Raw genomic sequence first — 21,368 nt, 5'->3', positions numbered from 1 at the left:
ATCAAATTAGGCTTTCAAAGTGATCTCGCGCCGTTTCAACTTTTCTGTACTGTTTGTGCTCGCTGCCATGTTGACGTCGTACCAAGTATCTTCAATACAGGTCACGTACAATCAGCTCTAGGCCCACAGCTCGAAATTTCTGGCATAGCTCATTCTTCGGTATATTTTTTTTTTCTTTCTTTTTGAGCACACCTAAGCACTAGGGATTGTCAACCGCAGCTTTGCACACAAGAGAAGCAGGATAGGTTTCATTGGTCTAGCAGCGAGAACGACGCCCCCATAAGGAAAGGGCGTGGTGGTGGGGGTGGGGAGCAAACAACTAGTGTGAAGCAGCAGCAGCAACCCACCGGCGGCCCCCATCATGTCGTCGGGCACGCAGTCGAGCTTCTCCGAGGCGTCCGCCTCCATGATGCTGTCCAGCAGCTTGTAGCTCTCCTCATTGTCCCCTGGGCAAGGGCAGAGCACGTCAGCCCCTGCCTTCCTTCCGACCCCACAGGTGAACTTTGACCCCTGCATCCCCGCATCGTAGGCTGGCTGCCGGGTCATCGATGGGTTGGGGTTACAAGTGTAGGGGCTACTTTACCAGCATACACGCTCCCCCCTTGAACTCAAGCATCTTATGATGTTTAGGCTGTCGCCCCAAACTCGTGTTTGGAAGGGTTATCGCTAAACGGTGCTGTCTGCACCCCAAGAGGCCTATCTTGAAATGCTTTTGAGGTGAGCTTTCTTCTTTTTTGCAACAGCAACCTGAGCTTCTTTCCCACTGTGCTTCAGACGTTTTTCGTGCCTTCGATTCGCCCACTGATCAGGATAACATTTACCACATCCATTCCAGGACGCCACAGTACTAAACTAGCTACGACGTACTCAGCAATTGTAATAACACTTATTTAGAAGGCAGGGCTTAGGCCTCCATATTTTGCGACCATGGTTCCCTGTGCCTGACACTCCATGTGAATCCTCCACTCACCCTTCTACATCACTAAAGAATTTGCTCTTGATACAGCAACTTTTCCCGTCATGCCCAGTGCACTAAGCTTGCAAAGGCACTGGTGTACTGTAAACATGATGACAAGATGGTTCTCAGCAGTTTTCTCAGGGGTGTAATGCAATAAAATTACTTTAAATTAAATTCAAAACCCCCTTTTGTTAAGAGGAAGATAGTTAGAACGTGAAGCTTTCTCCTACGCCACCAGAGTCAAAGTCAAAGTCCGAAGTCAATGGTGCAATCGGATTGGCTTCTTTACGAGAGGGACCCAGGCTCGATTCTGACCATGGGAAGCGTTTTTTTTTTTTCTTCTGAGGCACTTGGCCTGCCTTTGCTTATCATCATTAACGTTTTGCGCAACCTTATTGCGTAAAGCTGGATTTCCTGCAAAGAATTTTGCGACGGCATCACACTCCATTAGTGAGACATAGAAAGGTTCGCTTTAAAAATGACTCTTTCAGCTGTAGCCACTTGCGACATTAAAGTCTCCAAGTGCACGCACTTGCTAAACCCCAAGTTTTTATCAACAATCTGTACCAAGTTCCTGCTCTTATGCACTGGATTAACACTGAATAATGCAAGTGCAAAATGTACGAAATGCCAGAAGCACAGGTACCATAGCATTGCACAATAACATGGCTCCCCGCACACACATTGCCGTTCAGTAACCACATCGTCACAGGTTTAGGGAAGTCGTGTAAATTTATGAATACATTTCTTGGTGCTTTTTCTTTGGCAATAAATAAGCCCGGTATTAGTTAATTTTTTTTTTTTCAGGGTGTGGAATGCGATGTACCGAAGAAAGAAGATAGAGAACCAGGGTTGCGCAGGGTGCCGTTCTTTCAGGTGCAAGAGAAAGAAGAAGGGACCGAGACCCATCCACTTGCAAGCACAGTAGCAGAGGAGAGATCAGGAAAGAGTCGAGAGAGTAGGACTCGAACACTTGCTGCACAAGCTTGTGGCAGACTTCCCGAAAACGCCGCCCCGGACAAGTGTACAAGATTCATGCCGTGTAACATTGGCAGAAGCACAGAGATGACACCGCTAAGCACACAACACAATGATGCTTGGCACATGTCAACCTAGGGTGAACGTGACCTCCTCTTTTTTGTTCGCATCGTTTTTGTTCATTTTCCTTTCCTGGAGTGACTCTCGGGAGATGTAACAGTTGTCTTGGGCGAACGCCTATATAGGAGAATGCTTAAGGTATCCTCTTTTCCTGCTCTGAGGGCATTAAAACAAACAGTAAGCTCTGATGTAATGATGTGTATTCACAGAAAAAGAAACGAACTTACATTTGATGCGTGCCACTTCTTTGGAACCTGAAGTTTGAACAAAGAAGAGGGAAGCACTTAGAATTGAACACCGTGGGAATAGCACTGGTGGCACTAAAGTGAACTGAGGCATGTTGTACATATTCTTGCTTTAGACAAACTTTACAGGAACACGTGCATTTTTGTAATGCATGCTAGAGATTGATGCGACAAAAAAAAAAAAAAGAAAAAAAAAGAAAACGAAATAACGAAACTTAAACAGACAGAGTGCAAAAAATATTGTAGCAGCATTGAAGGCTTAGCATTGTGGGCCTTAAATACCTGACATTGAATTGGATAATGTGCTTTGTACTGGCACATGCTCAACAAGACATACACGGCACTTGGTTTTAAAATACCGTATTTATTTGAATATAATGCGAGTTTTTTTTTTCCAAAATCCGTAGTCTCAGTCATACCCCGCCTTATATTCTAAGCTGTGTATATATTGTCACGGTATAAACAAAACTACTAGTAGAATTGTTTAGTTACAGAAGCGAAGTTCACACTCATTACCAGCCGTGGCAATACTATATATATATATATATATATATATATGTGGCGATTTTTTTTACTCTTATAATCGTGACTGCCTCATAATTGAATAAATTTGGTAGTTGCTGGAGTGACCATTCAGTTGTTATCTAGCTACAGGGTCTCAATGTGTATACACTTGCCGCGTCCTTCTGCAATACAAACTTCTGCACTCTACTAAGTGCAGTAGATATCACTGCAGCCTGCCTCCGACAGTGACAGCTGGCACAGAAAGCGAAGAGGCTGCCCCCCCTAGGCGTACCGTCGCTGAGCTCGTCGTCCTTGATGCTGAGCAGCACGGGGCTGTCGCGCCCTTCCTCGGCCTGCAGGCCCCGGCCCGGGGGGCCAAAGTCGGAGCCGTAGCCGAACAGGTCCCCCAGCTGCTCCTCTCCCCCGGCCTGGTGGCCCCCCTCGGCGGTGCCCCCTCCGATGCTGGCCGTGAAGCACGACAGGTCGCCCGAGTGCAGCCGGTACACTTCCTCCGACAGCTTGGCCTCCTCGCACACTGCACGACGCACACGGGGGAAGCGAGGGGGGCACGCGTTCCCACAGCTTAGTACCCACAGCTCTCCTCCAAAGTTTCACTTATTTGTTTACAAGGTCCTTGGCAGGAGGGGGAAGCACCTTCGGAGGGGGCAACACTTTCGATGGCAATTGGCTTGAATAAAAATGAACACGAATGAAGGGGGTGCCACACGACTGTGACTACATACATGACAGCAGTGTGTCGTGCATTTCCCTCTTCCTTTGTGTTCATTTTTATTCAAGCCGATTCCCACCCCCAAAAAAAAGAAACAACGCAAAATGAACGAGCAAAAAAAAGGAGGTGATGTGCGGCTATAGGCAACACTAAGACATGTACACTAACATCACCGTAGGCACTAAAAAAAAATACTCATGATCATCAAAACAGTAAAAAAAAAAGAAGCGAAGAGAAAACAAGTTGAAACTGAGAATTCAGCCCAGCATACGAACGCGCAAAAAGATAACTTTACACAAAAGTTACAATGTACTACAATGCGTCAAGGTTAAAGGTATCATTTCAGCAGCGATATGATCCCAATAAAAGTGATCAGGCACAATGCAACAGAATGAATTTCTATAAAAACAATAGCCTTTCTTGGGCTATGTGAATGTAAAAAATTTTGTCTCTCTGTCTGTCACTTGATTTGACTACTGGCCAAAAAATTACGCCCACCTCCCCTCGCGTGAACCCTGGTGTGATGTGACGCTGAGGGGGTTCAAGCGCAAGCGGAGAGCAACCGTCGACCTAAAGGCCGCCGGAGAGCGGCACACCGGTTATATGCGCGGCACACCGGTTATATGCGGAGCACACCCGAAGGAGAGGAGACCGCGGAGAGAGAGAGTGCCGCGGCTATGACACAACACAATCCAACACAATCCACTTTAATCCAATCGAATCCAATCCAATGCCGCTCGCGAGAGAGTGGCTGCGGACAACGGACGCACGCGGACAACAACGGACGCACGCAGGAAGGACAGGGCCGCCAACAAGAGATGCTCTGGGCGTCGCATCTAAAAATTGCTTCGACAGGAAGCACATGTAGGCAAGACCACTCCAACTACTAAAACTGCTGCCACGGCTTGCACACGCCCACGTCATTCACCACAAAGGAAGCCTCAAGCATATTTGAGGAAAAAGTATCCTAACGAAACTACCGGTGTCTTTAACTAGGAATTCATGTTACATAGGTTTTTAGGATAGCAAATAACATAAAACTACCCATTAAAATGGCTTAAAATGGCATAGGGCAGCGAGATAGAAGCAAACAAAGAGCTTGACCTCATGCTGTTATAATCAGAACAAAACGTAATGTAAAGAAAAATACATGCACTGTCCCAACAAATGATGCGCCACCTGTGTGAACATAAGCAAAGTGAATTGAATTGAACAACCTGGAACAACCTAGAACAACCTTCCATCACAATCGACATAAAAATAACAAGAGTGGATGGCAGGAGTATAGGCAATGCGAGGGGAAAAGGTGAGGCACTTATGTAGCAGGGGCAGCAGAAGTCTACAGCCTTTCGACAACACTTGCAGCCAAGAATGCAAATATGCAGCCAAAATTTTTTATTCTTTCATTTATATTCCTGAAACTGGCCGCCTTATCGCCACTTTTCAGAACTGCACAAACAAGTGACGATGATTACAAGTTTCTAAGGATGTGTGCATGCACCTTCCAGGTAAGCGTAGCGAGAGACTGAATTATCAAGCACCCATTAAACCTTTCAAGGCTTGCGTTGATGTTTTTCGGTTGTCATTTATTCTGGATGCTATAGAACAATGTAATCGTTCACAGCACCACACTGTTAGTAGCACCGATGTGCGAACTTTCCATGGCAAAGTTGATTATTGTAGTCATGGTTAACTACTGCCAATTCTGTTTTGTTGAGTGCATTGCTTTGTGATTTCCTATTTGTCTGTTTTCTGTCTGTTTTCGCTATTGCACTGCCCCCTTGTTATGACCCTCCAGCGAGGGTTGAGAATATGAATAAAAAATAAAAAAAATAAAACCAGTTCCACCCAGTGTGAAATCTGCTGAACAGCGAAGATGTGGTTCTCTTCAAACATCAACGGGCGCTCAGCCGAGAAAGGCAGTGCCATTGCCACACAAATTCTAAGGTCCATGCCAAGGAATCGCAAGCTACATGTCAGTGGTGGGAGGCTCCTTTCCCTCCCCCTCCCCTGCAAGACCACTGTGCCCTCTATTGGTGGTTCTAGCAACCGATTCCTGTGAGGCCGGCAGCAGGTCTGGGAACCTTCTCCTACCCCTGTGTGACGCACGACCTACAGCAGACGGACGAAATCAATCGACCTATAAAAGATCCACTGTTAAAAATAAAAACTGCTGCTCTGCCCTCACCGGGTGCACTGGTGGTGGACGCCGTGCCGGCCCCTGTGGAGACGCAGTGCTGGTGGTGGGGGTTGCTGCTGCTGTCGTCCCCTCCCTGGTGGGCGTCCTCCTCCCCCTGGGCGTCATCCTTGAAGATGCCCCCCGAGAAGCCGAAGACGGCATCGTCCGGCATCTTGATGCCTTCCAGGGTGGACGACGCCACGCTGTCCCCGCCCTCCCCGGCTTGGTGGTGGACATGGTGGTGGTGGACGTGGTGGTGGTGAACGTGGTGGTGGTGATGCGCATCCCCCAGCAGTCCACCGGGGGAGCAGGGTGGCTCGGACTTCTCCAGCTGGGTGCCTGGGTAGCAAAAGGCTGTGATGAACTCCTTTCTCAACGCTCGCTTGATGTCAACGAACAGGGACCAAGTTACGGCCAAACACGACTATCTTCTGCTTGTTTCAGTTACGGCCAAAAATGACTATTTCCTGCTTGTTTCAGTTACGACCAAGCATGACTATCCTCTGCTTGTTTCAATTACGGCCAAAAATGACTATTTCCTGCTTGTTTCAGTTACGGCCAAGCATGACTATCTTCTGCTTGTTTCAATTACGGCCAAAAATGACTATTTTCTGCTTGTTTCAGTTACGGCCAAACATGACTATTTTCTGCTTGTTTCAGTTACGGCCAAACAAGACTATTTTCTGCTTGTTTCAGTTACGGCCAAACATGACTATTTTTTGCTTGTTTCACACTGCTTTCTTAAATTATGCAGTAGTGTTTCTTTCACTAGCTGTGCCGAGGTGTTTCTGTCTGTTCGTCTGTCATCTACACCGCCATAGTCTGATACGCCCTGCCCCTTCACCCTGCACACTTCACTGGTGTCACGGCATAGAGTATATAGAATGGGTGGTAACAAGGAATTCCCTTGTAAGCTCTTTCCTCCTTACAGGGATGCGGTTAATGCTACCTTGACTAGAATCTTTCGTGACCATCACTGATTTCTGGGATAGCCATCACTACCCCTTATGATTAGCCCACTGAACTGTTTTCATTCTGTGGCCAAATGATGCTCCAGTGAAGGTGACCATCATCAGCCCGGAAATTCATGTGCACTATTTTTTTTAGGCAGTCTTCACTCCCATTGCACGCCAGCCATCCCCAACGGCTGCAAGCATTCCACCATTCCCATCAATGCTACCTCGGGCGACCTTACTTTTGAATTTCCACACAGCAGAAGCAGTTATTTTTCCTTCATAGTTCTGCACTACCCACCAGTGCCATATTTAGTATGGTAAACATACTCTTCTACAAAATGTCAATGGATTTTCGTAGCTACATTCATTCATTCCTCCCCTCGAAATCAAGGTCATGCCTTCTACTCTTGCACATGTTTGGGCTCCATTACATAGCTCCTGGTGCGATTTTTTTCTGCTCAGTTGAAAAACATAACCTTATCAAACCCTGTCCAACATGGCTGTGTACTGCACCGAAGTATGAGCTGCCGCAGCTCAATATTTTCGTGACTACGGTAATTTCATCGATTTACATTCTTTCTTATTACAAAGGAGAACCTTAGCAAAGTAAAAAATTTATTATTTAATATCTTTTAAATAAAATAACATTCACCTTGTTTCTGAAAATAACAATTGTACCACTCGTCAATATTGCAGGGCTTAACGAAAATATTGTAGAATAATAAAATGTAACATCCCAGCATCAATGGCCCTCAAACTTTTCACTCACTCTTGAAAATTAAGAAAATACTTTGCACACACAAAACCCAGAAGTGGAGATCTTTTTCACTGCGTCTGCAGTTTTCACACATGCGCAGTACTGTAATCTGTGCCAAACGCTCATTGTCAACATTCACAGGACAAGCAATGTTGCATCAATATATTCCCAAAATTGTTCGAATTGCAGGTTTTTTTTAGTGTTGAAGCTGCGTGGGGCATGCCACAGTATGGATATAAATAATTTTAAACCACAAGGGCACATTTGACGAGCAATGAAATTTTGTGTGCACTAGAGTATTTTTTTGTCTCCATGCAAAAAAAAAAGTGAGTAAAAAACAGCTCCATAGAAAACAATATACAGCCATCACAGCTGTGAATCAACAAAGCCACTTCATGCTTGATACAGCAAAGCCTTAGCCACTATTGCCAGTTAGTGCGACCCGCTGAAGGCAATATCATACCAAGAACTGAGCTGAACAGAGCTGGCGGCAAAGGCTTTTAAGTTTTAAATGGACCCTGTAGCACTCTTTGAGCAGTGCAAATTACACTGCGTGACATTTGGATCACGCTGCCGGGAGTACCTCAGCCAAATATTACACACGCAGGTGAAAAGGTAAACTCTCAAACATCCGTGAAAGTTGCAGAAAAACCAACCGCGCTCTCTTCAATTTTCCTCATTATACATCACTTTAATACAGTAATCCCTCGTTACAACGAAATCACTTTATTCGAAATATCGGTTTATTTGAAATTTTTTCTGGTCCCAACCCAAACGCATGCATTTTAGGCCGCATTACTCAAAGCGCACGAAGAGCTGGACCCGCTTAGGGCGAAGTGGCAAGCGGAGGCGTCGCCGAGTGGTGGTGACCCAGCGGCGAGTCAGGGGGTCAATATGGCGGGTTAACAAGCTCGTGTTTCCTCGGCGATTTTCTCAAGCCGGTCACGCTCAATTTGCACCATCCGACTTTAGACGAATGGTACAAATGCGTGGTAGGGTGACTGAAATTTGCTCCTATACATTGGTCAACGGCGTGGACGCGACAGTGCACGAACACTGACACTTTAAGCGTAGAATTAGAAGTGTCGTCGAGATGCGGGGCACCCAAAAACTCTTGTTTTGCAAATTTCACAGCTGCACACCTTAAAAAAAAAAAGAAAAAAAAGAAAAGAAAGCCCAGTAATCATGCAAATCCCTTAGTGCGAAACCGGTCAGTTTTCATAATCGCGCTATGTACCAACAATGAGCTGCCAGTTAATTGTTTTTTGAGCTCAACAAACACACCCTCAGATTTGAACAGCGGAATTTGCGGCGCTTTCCTGCGTGAAACTCTCGTAGCGTTCCATGATGCCCCCCCCCCCTATAAAAGTGGTCACTGCCTTCCCCTCCCCATTCGCTCTGCAGTCTGCGAGGCGTTCGGACGCCAGTCACTGCTTGGTCAAATTGGAGCGGGGATTGCTCGCGCCCGGCAAGAACATGAAACATCCAAAGCTCACTGCCTTTCTTGCACCTGAATAAAGCTTTGCTTCACTGAATACATTGTGTTTTGATTCCTCGCAGCGCAATAAAAGCTCAACTACTTTAGTTTTATTGAGTGGTCGCTTATAACAGAATTTTTTGCCGTTCTGCTGACTTCGTTATAACGAGGGATTACTGTACGTGGTGGCTGTCCTACTGGCTGTTGCTGGTCGATGTCATCATTTATTTCTCGCGTTTCCAGTGACGATACACTATCGTCGGCGCTGTGCACTAACTCCTTCTATGCCTGTACCTGTATGGTCAGTTTTGAAGTTTTTTTTTTGTTTTGTTTTGAGAGTATGCAGAGTTGCAGTGACGAACTCAACACTTCACTTTCAACCAGACCACTTGAAACCAAGCGTCTACTGCTTCAAAAACATCTACAGGCACCAGCGCCTGCTCAATCCCAAAGCACACTGGAGATAGGCTACCCTACATTGCAGAGGAAAAGCGAAAACTTTCCAGCCTGTGATATGTCAAAGGCTGCCGAAGAGAACATCAAGAGCTGCCCCCTTCTCCGCGAAAGAGTGCACAGCCTTTGTCGCGTAGTCAGACGTTGACAAAAGAAGAATCATGCGTTATTTTTATCCTCGTGTAGCTCTGGTGATAATGGATTTGTCATTCTTGCAAGAGGGGATTGCTGGTACAGTAGACTTTACTCCAAAATACATTCCGGATACTCGGTGGTAAGTGCTGCAGGATCTCTTTAAAAGTAGCAGCTGCTTCAAAACGTAAAAGGCAATTAGTGTGTGAAGCATATTTGCCAGCACATTTTTCTGGCCGAATCTGGGGGCTGTGTTCATTATGTCAGTGCATCATCAAATCGATAAATATTGTGTTTTTCATCATCCTTTTGCCATCACATCTCTATTCTTCCTCCTTTTCCTGTTAGTGGCCTGTAGGAGGATCGTCACGGCCTCTTAAGACGTGCCTATTAAATGGTTGTGATTCTGAGATCTTATAATGTTCAGCTGATCGGAGATTGGCATCCTTTATTGTTTTGTACTTACGCTAATGTCTGGCAAAGTTCTCACTATTGTATCAGAAGAGAAAGAAAGGATACCAGAGAAACAGGCCTGCTAAAGAAATTAGAACCTTGCGGGTTTTGTATGTTCCTTCATGCAACATGAAAGGCCTATATGCATCTAATTGGAGGCAACTGGTCTAGGTTTACAAGCTTGCTGTTTCAATAACAAGTGCCATTTCAATCGGCACACTCGGAGGCCAGTCGACTAATCAGGTGAAGAACTAATTCCCTTCTCAGCCTCGATGTGATGTTGATTGACTGGTTCACGCAAATCTTTCCAAGTCATGGGTCTTTTGTCTTTGAGCGTGTGCACCCCCAGGCAACGTACCGGCAAACACGTTGCTCTTGACGCTGTCTCGGGGCATGTCAGCGTCGTCATCCGACAGCATGGCACCGTGGTGGTTGTCTTCTAGGCCTAGGACGGGGAACAGCGGGGGGAGGGGGGGAAGGGATAAGCCATCAGCCCTGCCCATCCCGTACAGGGATGAAAACAGCAGCCGCATTCTTCACACGACGAAGAAAGTACGCAGCAACTTCGGAGGTTTTCGATGGGAACGAGTTCGCAGGAAAAGTGAAGGAATGCACCTCCTGAATCCAGAATTGTCAGAAAGACGAGGCAGGTGTTCCGGACTTGTGACATACAGTATGGTGTGAGCCTGTTTTCCGAATTCTTTACATTTCCGTCAATTTGACGCAGTGCAATAGTGCTGGGGAAAATGCAGCACTCTTTGTTTTGAGTGGCAGTGGTTGAAGACTTGCATAAAACACTTTCCCGCCTTTCCTTTGATTCAATCGAAGTACTTCCATCCCCCCGCTACTTTCTTGTCGCCTTCGCAATGAGCAATTCCCTCAGTGAGGGACGCGAGTTTTTCGCAAGTAATCTGCGTGTGCACTTTTGAGCTTAATTCAAGCACTCGGTTCCATTAATGACAACGGTCACAACATGTGAACGCACCATTGTATAACAAAAGAGTGCTAAATGACCCCGTGACATTACATCGGCTCTCGAGTGCTGCCTCCAAATAACACCGTTGTATAACAGAAGAGCGGTAAACGCCCTCACGACATTACGTCAGCTCTCGCATGCTGTCTCCAACTAATCCAACGAATGCTTCAAGGGTGACAGCTCACACAGTGCACGAAGCAGCTCACCAAGACCAACTGGAGCGGCACTCGAGTCGCTCTGCCACGGAATGAAACTCCATTCCCTCGTGGGTGACAATAATCCTTTGACGACCAAGACCAAATGAATCTCTGCCATTGCAGGTAACAGCCACCCATTACATTCCAGGTGAAAGGAGCAATGCATCATGTTCAGAGCACCTGTTTAGGATCACAAAACATTCCTGGTTTTCCATGTGCTGCGTCTAGGGGGAAGGGCCGCACACATTCGACATTCCTTTGTACAAGACACGGAGGGAGGCAGCGGGGGTGGGAGTGTGCCGTGCATGCCTCACCGGAGGAGGCCATGTTGCTGGTGTCCTTGTTGGCGAGATCGAACTCGTCCATGGCATCGAGCAGCTCTTCCTTGGGCAGCATCGCCTGCTGCTGCCCTCCCTTGGCCCCGCCGCATGCCATCGCTGCCCCCAGGCAAACGAGATCGGAGGGAGGGGGAAGGGACGGATGGATGTGGCGCATCATACTGGGCCAACTCGCCAGCAACCTTACGCGAAGATCACACGCAATAAAGTCCGCCCCAAGAGAGGCGTGCTGCCCTGTGGTTGGAACAAGTATCGCCTCCGCTCTTGCCCCACATTGAAGGTTCTTTCCTCATGAACGGCTTGCTCCTGACTGTCATTCGAAGAGGTTGATCGATGAGCTTTCACAGGACTTGAAGTCATCTCCCCGCTTAGCTCAGTTGTCACAGTGATTTTCAGAGGTACTAGCAGCAGTCCTCAGTTTAAGCCATGACTTATGAAAGCTTTTATTCTATCCCAAAGTTAAAAGGACAAAAACAAACTGTATGTCTTCTTTTTCAAAGCCGTTTAGCTTCAGAGTTGCTTCTTGTGTCCTTTTGCAATTTTCGCACACTCATTTTTGGGATGCGCTCCAAGTAATTCGACCATGTTAAGCCTTTGCATGTGTTGATTGATCGCTAATCACTACATTTATTTGCTGGGCCAACTTTCTGGCAATGGATTTTGATACATACCCAAGGCCCTACAAAAGAGAATTTCCCTATTTGTGGCTTTAGATATTTACACAAGTTCCTCAGCCAACTCTAGGGCTCCTGAGGTTTCAGCAAAACTTAGCCCAGCACTGCAGAATGCAAGGTTCTGCTGGTGGGGCCAAACTGGTGCCCTTTTTGCCGTGAAATTTTGTGCAGAGGTTAACTTTAGCAGTTGGTCTTTAATAATGTTCCTGTTTGACAATAGCAAAACTGGATGCTTGCACAATTGCAGAAGGGCGGTGCGCTATCCAGTTTACACATAAGTGACCAGGCGAAGTACCTGGGTAGACAGGTGGATGGGAAATGCATTGGCCAACAAATGGTGATATTTGAGCTCAAATCAAGTAAAGTTGTTTTGCACGGTAGCCAAAACAATTCAAATATCGAGTGAGGTACTAGAACGTTGTTTTAAACTGAAAGAAACAAAAAGAAAGTGTTGAAAATTTATATGCTTTCCCACATGCACAACTGATATGACAAGGTCACCAAAAAATTCAGTGTTCTAATTTACTTAAACCAGAAAAGTTATACAGGGGGAGGGCGGCACATGAGTATCACTGTAATGCAGTTTTGGTTGATGTAGCAGTGTAATGGCACAACCTTTCAGATGCCGGAAAAAGGTTTACTTTGGGTCTGAAAGACAATGGTGTGATGATGTACTTTAGGAAGTTGTGCTGTCCTTGGTGTGGTCCTTGGGAAAAAAAAAGAGAGAAGGATTTCCATCTACAACTGCTCCCTCCCTGACCAGAACAAGGCTGCCACTGCCAGCTTTGCTTTCCATCAACAGCCCCTTCACTAAGCCATCTTACTGGAAAACCACAGCACTGCTATCAGACGCTTACACCTTGCATGGAACATGAATACTTGCGTGTTAAGAACCGCGCTTCACACATGAAAAAAGATGACCAGAGAAGTGCGACTGTTCTGGCAACAGGACAATCGCCGCTACCATCACTACGCACTTGCTGGTGTCTACTGCTGGACGAAGGCCTCTCTCAACGACTTCCACGCACTTCTATTCCAAGCTTCCCAAGTACATTCTCTGCCCCAAAGTTTTCTCAGTCCATCCCTCCAATTGTCAACTACGTTGTTGTTGTTTTTCCATTGGTAGCTACTTCGTCAAAAGGATGGTCCACCTGTTGTCTTTTTGAAGAAGACTACGCCAGTTAAAATCACAGCCGGGCAATGCTTCCTGCCCCTCCTCACCTGCTCCCCCTCCGTGGGCGGTGTTGGCCAAGGTGGTGGGCGTGGGTGCCGTGGGTGGGGGGCTGGTGGGCAGCGGGGTGCCATCCTGGAGGGCGAGGGTGACGCGGGCGGAGGGGTCCCTCGCCCAGGTGCGGTACAGCTGCGTGAGCACGGCCTGCATGTGCTGCCAGCCCTCGGGGGCGCTGTGGGCGGCCACCTGGCACAGGGCCTCCGACACATCCCGCACCCGCGACAGCCGCTCCTGGTACTCCCGCTGGCCCTCGGCTGCACCCGCCTCTTCTGCACCCGCCCCTCCAGCACCCGCGGCGACACCGCCACCCGCCGTCAGGTCGATCGGGAACGGGCCACACCTGGCAACGGCGTGATAGAAAGATGAGAATTAAAGCCGTTCCACTCAATGTCAAAGCTGACGGAAGTGCAGGGAAAGTTATTCACCATAATGGGCTGTAGCGTCATTATCCACTCACTGCTACCACCCGATGCAATTCAAATTTCCTTCCTCCGCAGTGCTCGCGCACCCCCTGCCTGAAACTGCAGTAGTGGGAGTCCTGTTCTTTTTGTGCTTGCTTTTCCTCCCCCACGTGCCGGCGTTGCACTGCCACTTTTTTCGCTTAAAAAACCAACTCAGCGAGCGTTCCTAACTAAATGAACGCGGGGGGCTGCCAGTTAATTAAGTATATTTTGCCTCAAATGTTACTGCATCTTTCTTCGGGCTAAACAACGGGGAGATGTATGACAAGCGCCAGCGGTCCACGAGTTTCGAATGCTCATGACTATATAAACTGCTTGGCTTTCAAAGCCTCTGGGTTACGCCGCGACGACAGAACGCCGTGTGGCTCTATTTGGGTCCAGTGAGCGAGCTACGACGATAAGGCATGACCCTAAAGTGCTCTGCACTTAAAACAAGAGGCGTCTTTTATTTCCCATTTTGGACCAATCAGAACTGCGCCAGGGCAGCTCCATGTTTTATCTGATCATAGAATTCCTGTTGCAGGGGCCGTTTCGGACTTCCCATAAACTCTTCTGAACAGCTTTGCACAGGAGAATAAAGGAGACCAAATAATGTACAGAAAATTGCTAGGCAATTGCACTGTGTATGTCAAGTGTTCTCTCATGGCAATGATTGGGATACACAGCTGACAGCCAGTTGAGAAAGCCTTGGCTCTTCTAGGGCTTCCCATTACAAGAGTTAAGTGATCAATGTCGTACACCTCCTTTCTCTCCTCCCCAACCATCAGTCGACCTGCTGTCACCTTTGCTTGTCATCTTCCCCACCTTCACGCACTAACCTCCTGTCTTTCCTGTCAGCCAACCAGTGACAAGTCATACTCCATCCCACCTGCTAACCTTCTCTCTCCAGGCTCTGCCTTTTTTGGGCTTGACAAACAACTTTGACAAAAACATTGTTGCTCCAATAATATGACACCTGCCAATCATAAAAAAGAGAAATAAAGAAAAAGTCAAGGATGTGATGCACAGGATTCTTTCTACCTGCAGGGTATTGATGTTTCGTTTTGGGTGTTTTGAGTCAAATGGCATTGTTTAGTTTGTGCAGCTGCACAATTATCTTTCTGTTTTGTTAAATGCTAGATAAAAATCACCGAATAGTACTTACAAAGTACTTTCAACTTAAACTGAGGACGAATCAGCGATCAATGGAACGGAAGATGACAGGCGTAACATTAACTCTTTCGCTACCGCGCCTATTCAAAATCGTTCAATTTGATCAATACATTGCAAGCGCCTTTTCATAGCGTTCCACGCGTTGCTCAAACAAGTAAAGCTGTTTGGAGTTAGATCAGAAAATGGCCTTTCAAAATCAGTTTTGTTTTCATTTTTGCAACGGAAATGTGATTTTTGACACGTGTTTGAATCACCTGGGTGTGGTAAAGGGGCGTGGTCATCGCGCATCACTGCTACCAACGAAGAATGCGTGTCACTCGTATTACTCTGCACCAGCGTTTGTTTTTTGCTATCAGGGAATGAATGGTGAACCAGCAAACGATTTTCAATCGTCAGGTTCGCACTCTGACAGTAATAAGCCCAGAAATCGGCTTAAAATGTCAAGCAGTGCCTGTTTGCAAAGCTACTTTATGATTTTAGGCAGGCCTTTGCGCACGTTGTTCTAAGTTCTGTGGTAGTTCTACTTATCCCAGGACCATTCGCAAACAGTTTACAACAGTTTCGGTTTCGTTTCTGCATTGCGAAATTCATATTTAGCGCTACTACGCAGTTACCCAACTTGAAGGCTACCTGTCATGGTGCCTTGAGCATCCGCGACTGATCCTCAAACAAAGCACACCGCTCCTGATTTTCCCCCACCGTAACCCGATTTCTGCAATAAGAACTTCAGATACAAGTCAAAAGATCACACCCAGTTGCCAGATATCTGTTCCGCCAAGGACAGCGCTTCAAACCGGCCTTACACTGCCAGCTGTTCGCCTTCCAGTTTCGTTTCCATATGAGGGTATATCCGGGTGTCTAATGTTGCTGCTTAGTTGAACTGTCTATTCAGACGAGGTTTCGGATAAGTTTGTACTGTTTCATTTGAAAAATGTTAGGTGGCGCTACAATGGAGGAGGCTCGTTGCGCTGATCATTTTTATCGCGCAACTGCTACTTGGCCAAAGTTTGCAGGGCACGATTCTAGCGCATCGTACCTCATTTTTGCAAGCAAGGCTACAATTGCGAGTAAGAAGATGATAATAAAGCTCAACTTTATGTTTTGAGAGATAACTGACCGTGAACGTCAACAAGCATCAACCACGGCGTTCCAAATATTGTGCTCGCTGTAAATGCAAAGTCAGTCATTGACAAAACGCTTTTACTTTATGTGGGGCAAATTGATGCCTCTGATAATGTCAAACCGCCAGATTTATTCCAGGAAACCATCCAAAAATGCACATTTTGAATTGGAGGTTGGGCTTCACCGCATGACATGACCACTGCGCGTGCTAACAATTTTTTATATCTGACAAACTGTTCCGGGCAAGTTGACATTTTTTCTAGGGCGTGTTTTTGAAACATTCCCCTACAAAATGTATATTCTAATTTTTTTCTACTACCGGTGGTTTGATATACACAACTCCTTTTTTATCAAATTTTTTCGACAACTTGACAACAATTTTGATTTTGATATTTTTTTCACAGCGATGATATATAAAAACATTTAAGAAAGTGGTGTTGTTGGAAAGGCCATTAAATATTCTGCATTTTGTGTTTCTTTAATTAGTGTCTATCCAATTCTTTCAGCAGAAAAAAGTGTTTTCTTGGACCCCTAAAAATTGATCAATTTACTCCGTGGTCACAAAAGAGTTAAGGGACAAGAAGAGAGCGGAGTGGGTCAGAGAACAAACACATGTTAAGGACATATTACCCTAGTAGAAATTAAGAAGAAATGGATGTGGGCAGGGAATGTAATGCGAAGGCAAGATAAAAGTTGGTCATTAAGGGTAACAGAGTGGATCCCAAGAGAAGGCAAGCGTGGCAGGGGGCGGCAGAAAGTTAGGTGGGCAGATGAGATCAGGAGGTTTGCAGAGATAAACCGGTTGTAGTTAGCATAGGATTGGGATAATTGGAGATCTATGGGAGAGGCCTTGCAGTGAGCGTAGACAGGCTGATGATGATGATGACATAAAATTATCTTCTTCTGCCCAACCACATTGCACAAATTAACTTCAAATCACTTTTTAGTGGCCTTTCCAGTAATGGCCGCTAAACATTAGACACATCAACACGCCATGTCATAGAGACGGTATGCACTTTCATAGAGTGATGAAAATCTTTTTCCACACAATGCCCTCCTTTCTTCTAGTACAAAACGTGGGTGCAAGCTTACAAAGAGCTCATAGGCCTTGTCAACCAACTGCAACCAAAAGTGCATCTCTGCAAAGCCCGAAGTATTAATTGCCCATTTGTAACATACATAACCTGACCACTTTGCAAAGCAGCATTGTGACATCGACACGACTTCAATCTTCGACCAGTTTGAGGTACACACCCACTATTAATCACCGGTCTCAGCTCTCACATTTGACCACACAGCAATTCAGGCAGTTGCACACTTACTAGTCATCAGCTATGATCACTTTGGCATAACCCAAAAAAGGCTAAACATTTCATGCTGTCATTTAAGGGGGGACGTGGCTTTCAAAATCAACTTTTTTATGTCTTTGTGGATTTTGATGAAAATTGCCACAGCAACTGTAAATGCTTTTGTGATAACACCATAAAAATTTCAAGATAAATTTTGGATAACTTTTTTATTTATTAAATTTTCTTTCTGTTCTGCTTGTACCGAGCTTGAGCGACTTATAAAACATGATAGAAAGCTTGTACGAAGTGCTTTGCATTCCCAAATGAATGGACAAGGTCGTGACAGTTTTAGAATTTTTTTTACAACCCAATGTTTTTTAGTTCTCATTTTTTTAGAGGTTAATGTGCAACAGGCATGTCGACTGTGAACGACTATTTGAATAAAAAAATCAAAAAAAAAAAAAAAAAACAAATCTGGAAAACCAAGAGTGTCACGACCTCAACTGTTCATCAAGGAATGTAATGCAAGAAACGGAATCAAAATAGACCCAGCGGTCACGAAGATATCCCTGGAACAAGCAACACAGGTGGCAAAAAAAACTGCTTTGAGAAAACGGCTTCCGAAGTTGCAACAAAGGTTTCACTTATCAAAAGTCGTCACGGTTGTAGCCTTTCATGTCCTTTTGAACATGGGGCTTCTGGAAGGCCTTGCCTTGAAATTGGAGTGCTTTTACAGCCTTTCCCTTTCCACAAAACATCAATTTCAGCACCTCTATGAACAGTACATAGCCCAGTTAGCAGACCAAACGGAGGGGGAGATGGCTTTCAATGGGCTTTCAATGCAAAGTAGGTTAGCTGGTTGGCTGTATCGCACTGGACAACTTCCCTTTGCAGTGTTGTCCCCATGGCAACAAGTGAAGCATTTTTTTTTACTTAAATTTGAAAATTTTTGGCTTCTTTTATGTTTTATTACTTTGCCTGGCGCAGCAACTTAGTACTCATACATGAAGGTGTTCAGTGCCAAAAGTTTGCATATCGCAAGGACGCAAATGAGCTACTTTGAAGCTTGGTATAATATTGTGCATAACTCCAACTTTGATGGAAGGGGTTTTTTTTCACTACTTTTGACGTTCAAGGCATCCAATATTTCTCGCAGCACAGTCAGTATGCCCTAAGCCATAGATTAATGCATTAGCATCAATAATTTCCCTAAAAAAATCTCTGTGAAATACTGCGACAGTAAGGTAAATTTTTAACGCAGAGAACATATTTTTATTCCTATATTCCTAACTCAAACCTGTTTGCATGATTATTAGAAGTGCACTGGAAACGTTGCACAAGAAAGGCGATATGGCTCACGCGCATCGCAGCGCACGCTTACCGCGACATATCGTACTTTGATTATCCCTGATATGGCTTGTCAGGTCGCTTTTAAGATTAAATCTAACGTCGCAGGCATTAATTACAACTACTAGCATTCAATAGTAACCGGTTGCGCAGACATGTGATGCTCCAATGCGCGTCGGCTATGCCGTGCGCGCCGCAGCGTTTGACGCGTCGACCATTTCTTTCCCAAGGCTAGCGAGCCCACAATCAAAACATAGCAATAACTAAGCGTGTAAACATCGCAAATACGACTAAAAGTTCACTTCACAAACCGCTATCGCAAGCGCGCATACCGCATCACCCTCCGGGGTCTGGCGACGGTAGATTCACGCACACCACGAAGCGTTCGATGACCTCCGCCTTTCGAGCCACACAACTTCCCGTAATCTGGCTCGTGATCTCAGGCGATGTCTCAGACCTTCCCATCGCGATAATGTCCGTGTTGAATACCACAGACCGAACAGAAACTTGGCCGAGCGAAGCAGCAAAAATGAACTCAAACTGCCCACGCTACGCAACTCAGGCGGCGGCCATCTTGCATTGCGCCGCGACACCCAATCAGGAAGGTTGTTTTAGCGCGCCCCAACCGGAGGACGTACAGCGCTTCAGAATCTATTTCTAGCTTCGTTTGTGCGTCGTTTATTTTGTGCCGTTCGTGCATTTGTGAATGAACGAAGATAAAAGAGACGAACGGAACCGGAAAAACGAATGCTCGGCCGATCTAACGATATCAAAATGGCCGCGCCCGGTGGCACCGTTCCGGATATACAGCGCTTCGAAAATTGCCGTTTTTTCACCTTTTGCACTGATAGTTTGTCACCGCGCCTGGCAAAACTATTTTTTAATGTCATTTTGCGATGCTTTTCAGCGGAAGAACTTTGCAGACGCACAAAATAGGAAACATAGAAGCCGAATATGTGGCTTTAAAAAAAAAACGATGTTTTGGTCATTTTTCTAAAGTTGAAAGCCGCGTCCCCCCTTAACCGAAGTACACAACATTAGCATTTACTACTACCCATGGTGGACAAACAATTTTCCACATGACATTGCCTTGGGTCATGGGGGTTTCACTGTACCTGTACCTGTACCACCTGTATTCACCGCACCACATGAATCTACTGTACCCACCTGGATGAATGAACTGTACCCACAGTACCACACGTATTCCCTGTAACCCCTACTTAAGGGTTTCACTGTACCTGTACGTGTACCCACCTACATGAACTGTACCCACCGTTACACCCATATTCCCTATAACTTACACCCACCGTACCGCCACAACACATGCACAAGCTGTGGACAGCAACACCAAGGGAAGGAAGGCTGGACACCAGCACCCACCTGCGCCAGCGCTGGGCCACCTCCTCGAGCGGGATCTCGACGTTGCGTGCGTGGGCCACAACAAAGGCGTGGGCACAGGGCAGCCGGTACGTCTGGCGGAAGGCGCAGTCGCAGGCGAACGAGTTCCCCTGGGCGGGCAGGGTGCCCTTGCCTGCGATGGAGTTCACCACCAGGCGGGAGCCTGAGGCCAGCACGGAGAACTTGTGCGAGCGCGACAGCCGGATCTGGACGAGCAGGTGGACGGCAGCGTAGTCGCAGCAGGCGGCGATCAGGCGGGCCTCGTAGTCCACCAGCTGCACGTGGTACTCGCGGATCTCGTCCAGCATGGCCTCCGTGGTCGTCTGGGCCAGCACCCCGTGTGCCCCGTACGCCAGGTTGCACACCGCCTCGCACAGGCTGCGCGACTGGCTGCACACCGCCTGCGGAAGGAGGGGACGGTCAGGGCACTGTACTAGGGGGGGTGCGGACAAAGGGACAGAACAATCCGATGACTATGGCAACAGTGCACTGGCCCCTTTAGCACCCTCATCACAGAAGTGCAGGGGTGTGTCTACAGGAGACCGCCAGAAGCCGTGACGAATAAACTTTGAGGACAATCAGCAGAAGTTCAACGAAGTGATGTGTTAGCATTAGTTCTCCCCTCCCCCATCTTTGCCCCTTCTGCACTCTCTCTTACTGCAGAGGCAGACAGCGATTGAAGGTTTGAGCTGAACCTGTATGATGGCATTTTTGACTAGTGTTTCCTTTGCTCATACATTTCAGCCGCACGCCTTTGTTGCATAGCCCACGCATTCTTCCATAAACGCTCTCGTAAAGGGTCAACCAACCGCTTCTACAAAGTGTAGTGTACGTCTGTAGTTTGAACTACACAGCACATACAGAGCGTAGACATCGCGTCAGGACCCGGCCAGGAGAGAAGTGTATCTGCTGGCAGCCAAGCTGGACAAGAGCCCCGAGTGAAGCAGCCGCATTCCGGCATGCTGCAGCGCACTGCCTCCTCTCCTCCTTCACAGTACCGATAACATTGCTCACAAGTTGCCATTGAAACAGCACATCGGGGGCACCAAAGTTTGCGCTCTGCCGGTGATACCACCCTCATTCTCGAACACATCGGTGTAGTGCAGCGCGTGATTTTGACAACGCAAGGGTTAAAATTAAAATGAACACACAAGGTCAAGTGGGCAGGCTCACTCCGTGTGACAAGGAAAAGGGCGTGCCGATGTACTTGTCTGACTACAGTAACACTCCTGGCTCATCGC

General features: G+C 46.7%; 1 protein-coding gene across 4 annotated transcripts in view; it reads right to left on the bottom strand.

Annotated features, from left to right (window-relative positions):
- Positions 1–21,368, bottom strand: part of LOC144169108 (uncharacterized) — a 43,310-nt gene that overhangs the window by 8,954 nt on the left and 12,988 nt on the right. Inside the window, exons 5-12 of one of the 4 annotated variants that reach the window (XM_077698128.1) lie at positions 20,110–20,528; positions 13,349–13,698; positions 11,430–11,552; positions 10,301–10,387; positions 5,724–6,053; positions 3,098–3,340; positions 2,284–2,310; positions 348–446 (exon numbers count right to left, since the gene is read on the bottom strand). In XM_077698128.1, the coding sequence (XP_077554254.1) occupies positions 348–446; positions 2,284–2,310; positions 3,098–3,340; positions 5,724–6,053; positions 10,301–10,387; positions 11,430–11,552; positions 13,349–13,698; positions 20,110–20,528 (1,678 nt within the window). The remainder of the gene's footprint in view (positions 1–347; positions 447–2,283; positions 2,311–3,097; positions 3,341–5,723; positions 6,054–10,300; positions 10,388–11,429; positions 11,553–13,348; positions 13,699–20,109; positions 20,529–21,368) is intronic. The other 3 variants (XM_077698129.1, XM_077698130.1, XM_077698131.1) reach the window with 3 other exon arrangements.

Source organism: Haemaphysalis longicornis, unplaced genomic scaffold (genome assembly GCF_048455015.1).
Source record: "Haemaphysalis longicornis isolate Haplotype H1 unplaced genomic scaffold, Haemaphysalis longicornis Haplotype H1 scaffold_2, whole genome shotgun sequence".
NCBI lineage: Eukaryota > Metazoa > Arthropoda > Arachnida > Ixodida > Ixodidae > Haemaphysalis > Haemaphysalis longicornis.
Note: the sequence above shows the minus strand (reverse complement) of the source record. Positions and strands in the feature narration are given on the sequence as shown.